The sequence below is a fragment of the Vombatus ursinus genome, unplaced genomic scaffold (assembly GCF_900497805.2).
Source record: "Vombatus ursinus unplaced genomic scaffold, bare-nosed wombat genome assembly UNPS02014812.1, whole genome shotgun sequence".
Lineage (NCBI taxonomy): Eukaryota > Metazoa > Chordata > Mammalia > Diprotodontia > Vombatidae > Vombatus > Vombatus ursinus.
Genome location: NW_020954590.1, coordinates 89,013,733 through 89,024,805, shown reverse-complemented (window position 1 = coordinate 89,024,805; position 11,073 = coordinate 89,013,733). Strand labels below are relative to the sequence as shown.

The window sequence follows — 11,073 nt, the reverse complement described above, 5'->3', positions numbered from 1 at the left end:
AAAAAAAAGCCGTTTACCCAACTGAGGGCTTCCTTGAAGTAACTTGATATCTGATGTGCCATATGATTACTTTGAGTAAACTTATCAATCCAAGAAAATTCAAACTTTAAAATGCTAATTTTTTTTCTTTAAGGAAATGAAGAGATCTTGCCCAGGGAGGATCTGAACTAAAAATGGTGAATACTGTTAAACCTATTCAGGTAATTAAAGTTGTATAATTGCCCTTCTTGGTTCTGGAACAAATAAGACTGAATCTTCAGGCGTTCATTTGGCATAATGATGAGTTTACAAAAAAAAAAAAAAAAAAAGCCGTTTACCTAACTGAGGGCTTCCTTGAAGTAACTTGAAATCTGATGTGCCATATGATTACTTTTGAGTAAACTTATCAATCCAAAGAAATTCAGACTTTAAAAATGGTATTTTTTTTTTTCTTTAAGGAAATGAAGAGATCTTGCTCCGGGGGGATCTGAACCAAAAATGCTGAATACTATTAAACCTATTCAGGTAATTACAGTTGTCTTGCATTTGCCTATACATTCTCATATTTCAGATACTCAGAATTTTTTTGTTGACAACAGGCCATGGTTAATAGTAATTTAGATACTGTAAGCCAAAAATCCAGCAGGAATTTTTTTTTCTTAATTTGGGATAATTTATATAGTAGCCAGAAGGTATAAGAAACAGATTTAAGTCTATATACTAACAAGTATTAATTTCCTACTACATACAAAGAATTTGAGTTTTCCAACCCATGCCTGACTGCAAGGACCTCTAATGAGGGGGACCCTACTGTGGGTCAGCCCATTCTACTTACAATTTTTATTTGTTAGGAAGGTTTTTCCTGACATATCAAGCCTTAGAGAAGCAATAAAAAGGTGATACAGTAGGAGTTCAGATCTTACCTAGTGCCTCTTACATTGGGAAGTCACTTGACTTTAAGACTGAAGCTCAGAGAGATCAAGACTGCACAAGCAGTGAATTAACAGAACTTCAGGCTTTTGAGCACCATAGCCATTAATATTATGTAACGCATCCTTGGGGACAGTTGTCTTCAGGAGCCTTCTGGTGTAAACATTCGTTTCATTCAACTTAATCCTCATATTCCTTGGGCTGAAGTTACGACTCTTAAAATGTTCTCCTCATCGATCTCTCCCTACACCAGTCGTTTCTCTTTAGTCTATCTTTCGCAGTGACCAGAGTGATCTCAGGATACATATGTCATTTCCCTGCTCACACTTTTGATAATTTGCATCTAGGGGATCCACAAACTGCTTGGTTTAGCCTTTTAAGACTTCATAGGTCTTCTATAGAGGAGTTAGAACATACAAAATTTATAAGAATCTGTTTGAACTTCTAGGTGAAAAGCATTCAAACTTTCTGAAGATATAAAACTATAATTTTTGAAGATACGAAAATGCTTTTTCAAAAAGTTAAAATGAAGTATTAGCCCAAAAGTCACGTATGAGCTATGAAGATAACCAATAGTAAGTTGGATTACCATTATTCTTTGATTTTAGTGTAGGATGTAAGGCTGAGCTACTAGTAACTTTATATTTTTTACTTTATGTAAATAGCTGAAATAGATTTTAAATTAAAATTTGTGTTTTTTCTTCCCTGAGACTTTATAGGTGGTTGTGGATGGATATTCAGATCTATATACCTTGACAAGATTTCAAATTGTTTTGTTTTAGCAGGTAAGCCAAAGTAGTTCAGTCTGTTGATATTAAAAGACAGTTATGAATTTGGAGCTTGAGATTATGTATATCATGTGCAGGGCAAAAGTTGTCTTCACTGTAGTAGGCACTTGGTAAGTAGATGTTGCCACAATGTGGTATAGTGGATTTATATCTTACCTTGGACAAGTTGATTTACCTGTCTTTTCCTTGTCTTTTAAATGGATATAATACTTATACAGTTATCCTTGTTGTAAGGTAAATTCATGCATATGGACTTAAATGAGTGTTTTAGATAATTAAATGCAACAGAACAAACTAAATCTCTGGGCGTATTTCCTCATTTATAAAAAGAGGTTGTACTGGTCCATTTCAGCTATAGACCTATGTGAATTTGTCATAATTAGCAGAAAGGGCTATAAAAGCTATAGTATATGGAGTGTTGGCCAAAGTAATTTTTATTCTAGCAGGTTATTTCTGAAGCTTTGTGCCAGTGAATAGATCTGGAATCTGTATCAACAACACTTCATAATTTTGGTGTACATTTGCATGAATTCAAAGGTAATTTTGAATGTGAACCTTAAACATTAATAGAATCATTGATATTTCAAAGAAGGAACTTTGTTGGTTTAATGATTTTTAACAGATTTTTGCCATTTACCCTACTGAATATTTTGGTGACTTCTAAATCTTAATCCCAACAAAAGCTTGAACAGTAACACCATCTGCTGTCTGTTTAGTGTTTATCTTATATCCCACTTGCCCAGATTTTTTTTTTTAAGAAGCCCATAAAACCTTCAATAACCAGACAATTCTTTGCCAGTGTGAATACAGATTTACTGGTAGGTTGGTTTCACACACCTATAGTTAACAATTTTTAGGTCCTTTCCCTTTTGTTTAAGAAGTTTTTGTTGATCATGGGGGTTCCACCTGATATAAGTAGGGAAAGAGGGTTCCTTTCAGACAGGCCTAAGAGGCAGGAGGTTGGTAGAAGGTGAAGTAATGGGGAGAGTTAGGGAGCAGACTAGACACCATTACCATCTTTAGGTGGCTCCTCATCCCATTCAAACTCCCTTGTCTCCTGTCACCTCTAGGATCAACTATAAATCCTTTGTTTAGTATAGCCTTCCAAATAACTCTGTAATCCAACAACACCTTCCTTCTTGGTGTTCCTCAAACAAGATGCTCCATCGTTTTCACTAACTGTTCGGTTATTGTAACTTTTGTCCCTGCTTTAACATAGTAATTGACATACCTTCCTTTCAGTTTGAAATTGAAATCTTTTTATGACAAATTTATTTAAAATTGAAAAAAATGTTTCTACTACAGAATTCATTGCCAATTTAATATTTCCTCCACAGACTTTTCCAGCTCTTGATGAAGATAGGTAGCAGCAGTGATGCAGTGGGAAGTAGAAGACCAAGAAACTAAAGTTTTATCTTCAATCTGCTACACTATTGTTGTCCTTCAGTCCACTCTTTCCCAGACTGTCCAAGGTCATGGTTGTTGCTTTCATGAAACTATCCATCTCATCCTCTGCTGTCCCCTTCTCTTTAATCTTTCCTAACATCAGGGTCTTTTTAGTGTTAAACCTCAAGCCAGCTTTTGCACTCTGCTCTTTCATCCTCATCCAGAGCCTTCTTAATTCTTAACTTTCTGCCATCAATGTTATTGTCTGCATATCTGAGATTGACGATCTCCCTGAAATCTTGATTCTGAGTTTCATTTGTCCAGCCTGGCATTTCATTTGATGTATTCTGCATATCAGTTAAATAAAGTGACAGTATACAACCTTGTTGTACTCCTTTACCAGTCATAAACCAGTCAGTTGTTCCATGCAGTTCTAACTTTTGCTTATTAACACACACAGAGTTCCTCAGGAGGACAAATAATATGATCTGGTATTAGACGTTATGATCCACACAGTCAAAGTGTTTAGTGTAGTCAATGAAGCAGAAGTACGTGCTTTTCTGAAACTCTCTTGTTTTCTCCATAATCCAGGGAATGTTGGCAATTTGGTATTTGTCTAGTTCTTCTCTGCCTCTTTAAAAACTAGCCTGTACAAAGAAAGAACTGGATAGAATTATATAGAATGATTTTACATATATAAGTATCTAATGGTAGCTATCTGGGTTGGGGAGGGAATTTGCAAAATAGTTTTGTTGTATATTTAAAAGAAATAGCAAGTTGTACATAGAGAATTTGTGGTTTCATGTGCAATCATCTTATTGTATTGTTAGGGAAATGCTTGTTTTATAAATTTAAAAAAAATCATAAGCATAATCTTGCTAACATGTGAAATGACTGCAGTCATTTGGCAGCTTGAACATTGTTTGGCATTGTCCTTTAGGATTGGGATATAAAATGATCTTTACCAAACCAGTGGCCACTGTCTTCCAAATTTGCTGGCATGTTGAGTACACTTTAAACAGCAATTTCTACGATTTTAAATTCCACCGCCTCCATTAGCCTTATTAGCAAAGCTTCCCTGAGGCCCACGTGATTTCATCTCTAGGATGTCTCCAGATCAGTAACCTTTCTCCTTTACTATTTGCTTTCTTGTTCCCTTTCTTTGGGGCATTTTTTGTTGTTGTTGTTGTTAACTGCTTCCTGCTGCAAACCTGCCCCTTCTTTAGGCACTATCAGATCTAATCCCATACATGTATTCATCACCTTTACTTGTATTCATAAGGAATATTAGTTAAATCATACTTATTGGCCTGATGAGTTTCTCTACTTTCAGTGTGATTTTGCAATAGGAAGCTCATGATCTGAGCCACACTCTGGTCCAGCCAGGGCTTGTTTAAATTGACTGTATAGAGCTTCATCTTTGTTGCAATGTATGTAATTGACCTGATTTCTATATTGACCGTCTGGTGATGTTTGTCCATGTTACCTTTTGGGTTGTTGAAGAGTATTTGCCATGACCACCAAGTTATCTTGACAAAACTCTTAGTCTCTGCCCTGCTTTCCTTTTGTATTCCAAAGCCAAACTTGCCTGTTACTCCAATTATCTTTTGATTTCCTACCTTAGCATTCCAGTGCTTTATGATGAATATGACATCCTTTTGGTGATGTTTCTAGATGTGGATCTTTGTAGAACTGATTTAACTTTGGCATCTTAAACATCAGTGGTTAGAGCTTAGACTTAAGCTAATGTTGAAGGGTTTGCCTTGGATTTGTACAAATAGTCATTTTTGAGATTATAGCCAAGAACTACTTTGTTCACTTTTTTATTGACTTATGACGGCTACTCCACTTTAGCATATGTAATGATCATCTCCTTCTGTTAAGCTACACCATGATTTGGGCACAACACTTTTAACCAGGAGAGTGCCATGGTAGTGTCTGCCTTCTCTGATTCATCCACACAGCCATCAGATCATAGGGTCTGTTGCTCAAAAATTGTTTTATCTCACCATCATTTTATGCAGTCAACCGTTTGCCTATAGAATACTGCTTAAGTTGGTGTTTAGTTTCTTTTAAGGTTTTAGTAAGTTGCTAACTCATAGAAAAACTTTCCTGATCCTCTGAGGTGTTAATGGCTTTATCTATAAATGTTGTGCCCTTGCCTACCTAGTAGTTTTCGTTGTAGACCGGTATTTTTTGTATGTTTATCCCCAGTGTGTTGCAAGTAGCAGGTACCTCAAATGTGTTTCGAATTGAGCAAATGTCGACTCTTCACAAAACCTTCCTATATGGACATGTAATTGAGTTTACTCCTTAAAACTTGAATGTTTTGACAGCCTCCTTTTTGCCCTGTAATGCTTTGTGTAGTACTTCAAAGGCAAGATATTGGGCTTAACTATTTTGTTTCAAGAATTTGAGCAATGTGAAAAGGAGGGTGATAGAGATTTCAGGTTGTAGTTGGGGAACTATTTAATAATTCTGTGGGAACTGACTTCTGAAGCAAGTTGAGTTGACTACAAGTCAAGATTTCATTTGTACCCAACTCATTACTTTTACTCCTCCCTTTTCCCATATTGGGTGTGGCATGCAACTTTAACCTCCAAAAAATGATGCTTATTTCAACTGAAGTCAACTTTGACATTCCTATTTTCTGTAGAAGACCCCAGAATAGAGTTTGCATATTAATATGCTGCAATTATTCTCTAGCTTCAGTAGTCAGGCATTCAAGAAATAGTTGTTTCCTGAAGCCCCCTAGTTGATAACTGAGAAAAGGAAACTTTGGGGCTGCTAGGCGGTTCAGTGGATAGAGCACTGGCCCTCGAGTCAGGACCTGAGTTCAAATGTGGCCTCAGACACAGAACTAGCTGTGTGACTGTGGGCAAGTCACTTAACCCCATTGCCTAGCCAAAAAAAAAGAAAAGGAAACCTTAAGACATTTATACAGAAGTAATCTTTTATTGAATAATCTGGAAATCAAATTTACAAAAGTTTACATAATGAAGTACAAAATGCAGACTACAAAAGGAATACTTTGCAAAGCTGTACTAAGTTATCACATAAGAGCAAACACGATTCTCAGTGACTAGTCTCATGTCATTTCAAGATCAGTGGTTGAGTTGAGAATGAATTTAGATTTGCTCTCAAACATAAAAGTCTGAATAGTTTTATATATTCCTGACCTTGAAGAATGGTATGGAATGTTCTGTATGCAGCCCAGTTTTGTTTTTAATCAGAATGAAGGGATATTAACTGCATAGAAGACCAGCCTTTGAAGCCATGAAGATCTCTGCAATATGAAATATCAGGTCAAGGATCACAGGAAATAAGGGCAAAAGGATACCATAATTTGGCTTAATTTTTCTAAATGGAATCATAATTAGATTCTAAGTCAATTAGTCATTTGAAGGCCCTTTTAGTAAATGTGAAAATTAAGCTTTGTTATATGCCCATGTGTTTTAAAAGGACGTTATCTTAACTGGTTCCTCTACAGATTGAATAGTTTTTGAGGCTTTAATCGACTAACTAGAACTAAGAACTTAATCCATTTGTTTGGTGCCCCAGCTAACCGTAATGCCTGAAAATTCTATAAATTTGAAGCTTCATGAATTTGTGCCCTGTCATCAGTTTTGAAAAGTAAATTTGAGATACACGTAAATATAAAGTACAGTTATTTCACTATTTAAATGTTTCCATCTTGTGGCAGACACCCTAAATTACAACTTTTAAAACCTGACAACATTTCACAGAATTAACCACTACTAATTTTGTATTTTCATCCCTTTTATTCTCTGCTGTGACATATGATCCAGAAATGTTTCTCTTGCAAGGTTATGTGTGGCAATAGTTTATTCCTAGACTTGCCAATTGTAATTTTCTTGTCATACCATGCCATCTTTTGGTCTCCTTCATTAGAACTAGGATTTGGTCAACTCTGCATTTTTAGAGGTTTGAAATGCAGTTTTTACTTTGTTCCCAAAGTTGGACATGTGTTAAATCTTTTTTTATTATACATTTTTCACTATAAGTATAAACAGTACCACTATAGTTTTTTCCCCCCAGTGAGAGTCCACAAGCCAAAAATACTTGTACCAAACAGGATTATTCTTCACTTGTAGCAGTAACTGATCCTGGTCCATAAGCTGCAATAAACTCTTGAAGCTGTTGTTGGCACTGAATTAGATAAGCATCTCTTTGTTCTAAATGTTCTTCGCCACAGAGTTCAAATGGAAACACTGCATTTGGAGCTATGCAAAATACAGCAGCCCCTAAATGAAGAAAAGAACCGGTAGTGTAAGACTTTCAAGTTACAAAGATGCTCCTTAAATGTAAATTTGTTTAACTATATACCCTTTTTAACTAAACTAGCTATGTGACAAGTGTGGTTGTATGTTGGTGGGGGCGGGGGCAGATTGGGTTATAAATTATATACTAAATGGCTTTGATCTTGTGGAGATGATGCTAATAAACAGGTAATCTGTATTAAAAATAGCTTGGTATAATGCTGATTTCCATTGGTTGAGGGAGTTTCATTGCAGTGAGTTCACTTAGACCAGTAAAATAAGGTCAGGTCTGGACCAAAAAAACAATTTGTTACTTGAAACCCTAAAAAATGGATGCCTAAGGAAATTAAAGTGAAGTTTTACTTTGAGTTGAGGGACAACTTTTAGTGTAAATTAGTCATGAGATGATATAGGGTGCCCATCATATGGGAGCAGTATTCTACTTGTTCTGCTTTACCTCTGATGGTCAAACTGGGAGCAATGAGTGGGAGCTGAAGAGGCAAATTTATGCTTGATGTAAGCACTTAACATAAACCACAAAGATTTACAAATTACAACTACAGATTAAATATGAACTATACCTTTTATCAAAATACTTCCCTTGTAGAACTGAGAAATTTATGAGAATGAAAGGCTTATCTACTCATAGTTCTATTTGAATTTTTCATTAGAAAAGGATAAATTTAGCTCATTTTAAGAATATTGCAGCCAAATAAATTAGAGCACAGAAAGGGTTGTAAGAAGCCTACTCTGCATACAAAGTGCACTGTTATTTCACTACCATTGTTTAACTTGAACTGGTGCATTATTAAAAAAATGCAAATGTTCCATTAAGCAAATTTAGACTTGTAGCAACATGTAACTTTGTTTATAATAAGGACCTTAGTGTTTGGATAGTAATGATTTGTATAAGAAAAAAAGTTCATTAAAGTTCAAATTGTAATAGATCTTTATAGTTTTATGGCTTTATTTTTTCATGTAACATTTAGCATGCATTTAAAAAATTTATACCACTGGGAAAATTTAAATACGTAAAAGTATATAATTTTTAATAACTGATTACCATATTTCAGTGTCAGAGATGTTTCAAATAATAAAACTGCAATTAAGACATCTTCTTTAAGCACCTTATTCCTTAAACTCAGCCTAGCATGTGCTTCAGATAAAGAAACTCTAAAAGAAAAAAATTTTAGTCAAGAGTCAAAGCACTTTAACAATTATAGGAATACAAAGTATTTTGACAGATTAGGTTAGAACACACAGGTATGTCTTAAAGAACAAAATAGTTTAATCCTTTTTCCAACTTTATTTTTAGCATTATTTCAAAGGCAGTTCTAAAAATCTAAGGTTATCAACAAACCAGTGAGATTTAAAATTATGTACAATTGAATAAATAAAACACTACAACATGAACATAATTTGACAGTCACTTTGATTCCCTATCAGCTTTCTTTATACCTACCAACTTTCTAATTTTTTTTCTTTTTACATAGTTTTATTTAATGTATTCTGGATTTTTTTTTTATTCTGCATTATTTCATCTTTCCAGATATCTTTTTATTCTTCATCCTTATGAATCTTAATTATCCTGTAGAACTCTATTATATTAATATACCATAATGTAGCCATTTGGTTATCTTTTTTCTTAAAAAAGCAATTACAAATAATATATATTTGATATTTTTAAATATCTTTTATATTTAAATATATTTGAACAGACAGCTTTTTCTTTTTAACAATGTTCTCAGGGCTTATTTCCAGAAATAGAATTCTTGAGTCAAAAGGTATAGTTATCTTATTTTGTTTTTCCCCAATTACATATAAAAATAATTTGAACATTCATTTAAAAAAAAAAAATTTGAGTTCCAAATTCTCTTTCCCTTCCTCTCTCCTTCGAGAAGGCAAGCAATTTTATATAGTTTATACAAGTGCAATCGTGCAAAACATTTTTCATATTAATCATGTGAAATAAAACAGACCCAAAAAAAAGTTTAAAAAAAGTATGCTTTGATATGCGATCGTGCTCCATCAGTTCTTTTTTCTCTAAAGATGGATAGCATTTTTCATCATAAGTCCTTTGGAATTGTCTTGGATCATTGTATTGCAGAGAATAACTAAGCCATTCACAATTGATCATTGTCCGATATTGCTGCCATTGTGTACCACATTCTCCTGGCTCTGCTCTTTTCACTCTGTATCAGTTTATGTAAGTCTTTCCCGGTCTTTCTGAGAGCATCCTGCTTGTCATTTCTTACAGCACAGTAGTATTATATATCACAACCACATTTTACAACTTATTCAGCATTCCCCAATTGATGGGCATTCCCTCAATTTCCAATTCTTTGCTACCACTAAAAGAGCTGCTATAAATATTTTTTTACATATAGGTTCCTTTCCTTGTTTTTTATCACTGTGGATTACAGACCTACTAGTAGTATTACTGGGTCAAAGGGTATGCATGGTTTTATAGCCCTTTGGACATACTTCCAAATTGCTCTACTGAATAGTTGAATCAGTTCACAAAAGTGTAGTGTCTCAATTTTCTCACATCCCCTCCAACACTGGTTATTTTCCTTTTTTGTCATCTTAGCCAATCTGATAGATGTGGGGTGGTACCTCAGTTTTAATTTGCATTTCTCTAGTCATAAGTGATTTAGAGCATTTTTTCATATGACTATATATAGCTTTGATGACTTTGGCTGAAAACTGTTCATATCCTGTGACCATTTATTAATTGGGGAATGGCTCTTGTTTTTATAAATTTGAATCAGTTCTCTATATATTTGAGAAATGAGGCCTTTATCAGAGAAGCTTGCTGTAAAAACTTTTTCACAGGATTATTAGCTGTATTTCCCTCTATATCATTCTCCCTGTTTATCCTACTCTCTCTCTCCTTTCACCCTGTCCATCCTCAAGTGTTTTGCTTCTGACTACTACTTCCCTCAATCCCCCCTTCTGTCTATCAGTGCCCCTCCTTCCCCCTTTCTCTGATCTCCTTCCCCTCCTGCTTTTCTGTAGGGCAGACCTGCACAACTTGGTAGTAGGTATGGGCCACAAATAGGTTAGAATAGAGACAGACCGACGATGGTTGGTTGCTGTGGGTCCTATGACAGGAGAGAGTGTGTAGTGGGACCCCTACATGTTTCAGGGGCCACCTATGGGCCGAATGTTGTGCAGGCCTGCTGTTGGATAAAATAACTTTCTATACCAAACTGAATGTGTATGTTATTCCCTCTTTGAGCCAGTTCTCATAAGAGTAAAGTTCATGTGTTCCTGCCCACCTCCCCCATCTTCCCCTCCACTGTAAAAGTTCTTTTGTGCCTCTTTTATGTGAGATAATTTACCATTCTACTTTTTCCCTTCTCCCAGTGCATCCATCTTTCTTACCCCTTAATTTAATTTAATTTTTTAGGTAATCATCCCATCATATTCAACTCACACCTGTGCCCTCTGTCTATGTGTACTCCTTCTGACTGCCTTAATAATGAGGAAGTTCTTAGGAATTACAAGTATCTTCCCATATGTAAACAGTTTAACCTTATTTTAATCCTTTATGATTTCTCTTTGCCTTTTTAGGCTGCTCTTGAGTCTTGTATTTGAAAGTCAAATTTTCTATTCAGCTCTGGTCTTTTCATCAGAAATACTTGAATCCCCTGAAGGGATTATACTCACTTTTGCTGGGTAGGTGATTCTTGGCTGTAATCCTAGCT

General features: G+C 35.0%; 1 protein-coding gene and 1 long non-coding RNA gene across 2 annotated transcripts in view; one reads left to right on the top strand and one right to left on the bottom strand.

The window, feature by feature from the left end:
• The window catches only part of LOC114054131, a 5,205-nt gene extending 1,741 nt beyond the window's left edge, over positions 1-3,464 (top strand). The window contains exons 2-6 of the long non-coding RNA XR_003570437.1: positions 134-200; positions 438-504; positions 1,358-1,484; positions 1,620-1,694; positions 3,035-3,464. This is a non-coding gene — a long non-coding RNA (uncharacterized LOC114054131). The remainder of the gene's footprint in view (positions 1-133; positions 201-437; positions 505-1,357; positions 1,485-1,619; positions 1,695-3,034) is intronic.
• Positions 3,465-6,022: 2,558 nt separating this feature from the next.
• LOC114053719 (minichromosome maintenance domain-containing protein 2-like) overlaps positions 6,023-11,073 on the bottom strand; it is a 36,597-nt gene continuing 31,546 nt past the window's right edge. Inside the window, exons 13-14 of the mRNA XM_027876849.1 lie at positions 8,427-8,536; positions 6,023-7,348 (exon numbers count right to left, since the gene is read on the bottom strand). Of these exons, the coding sequence (XP_027732650.1) occupies positions 7,182-7,348; positions 8,427-8,536 (277 nt within the window). The 3' untranslated portion in view covers positions 6,023-7,181. The remainder of the gene's footprint in view (positions 7,349-8,426; positions 8,537-11,073) is intronic.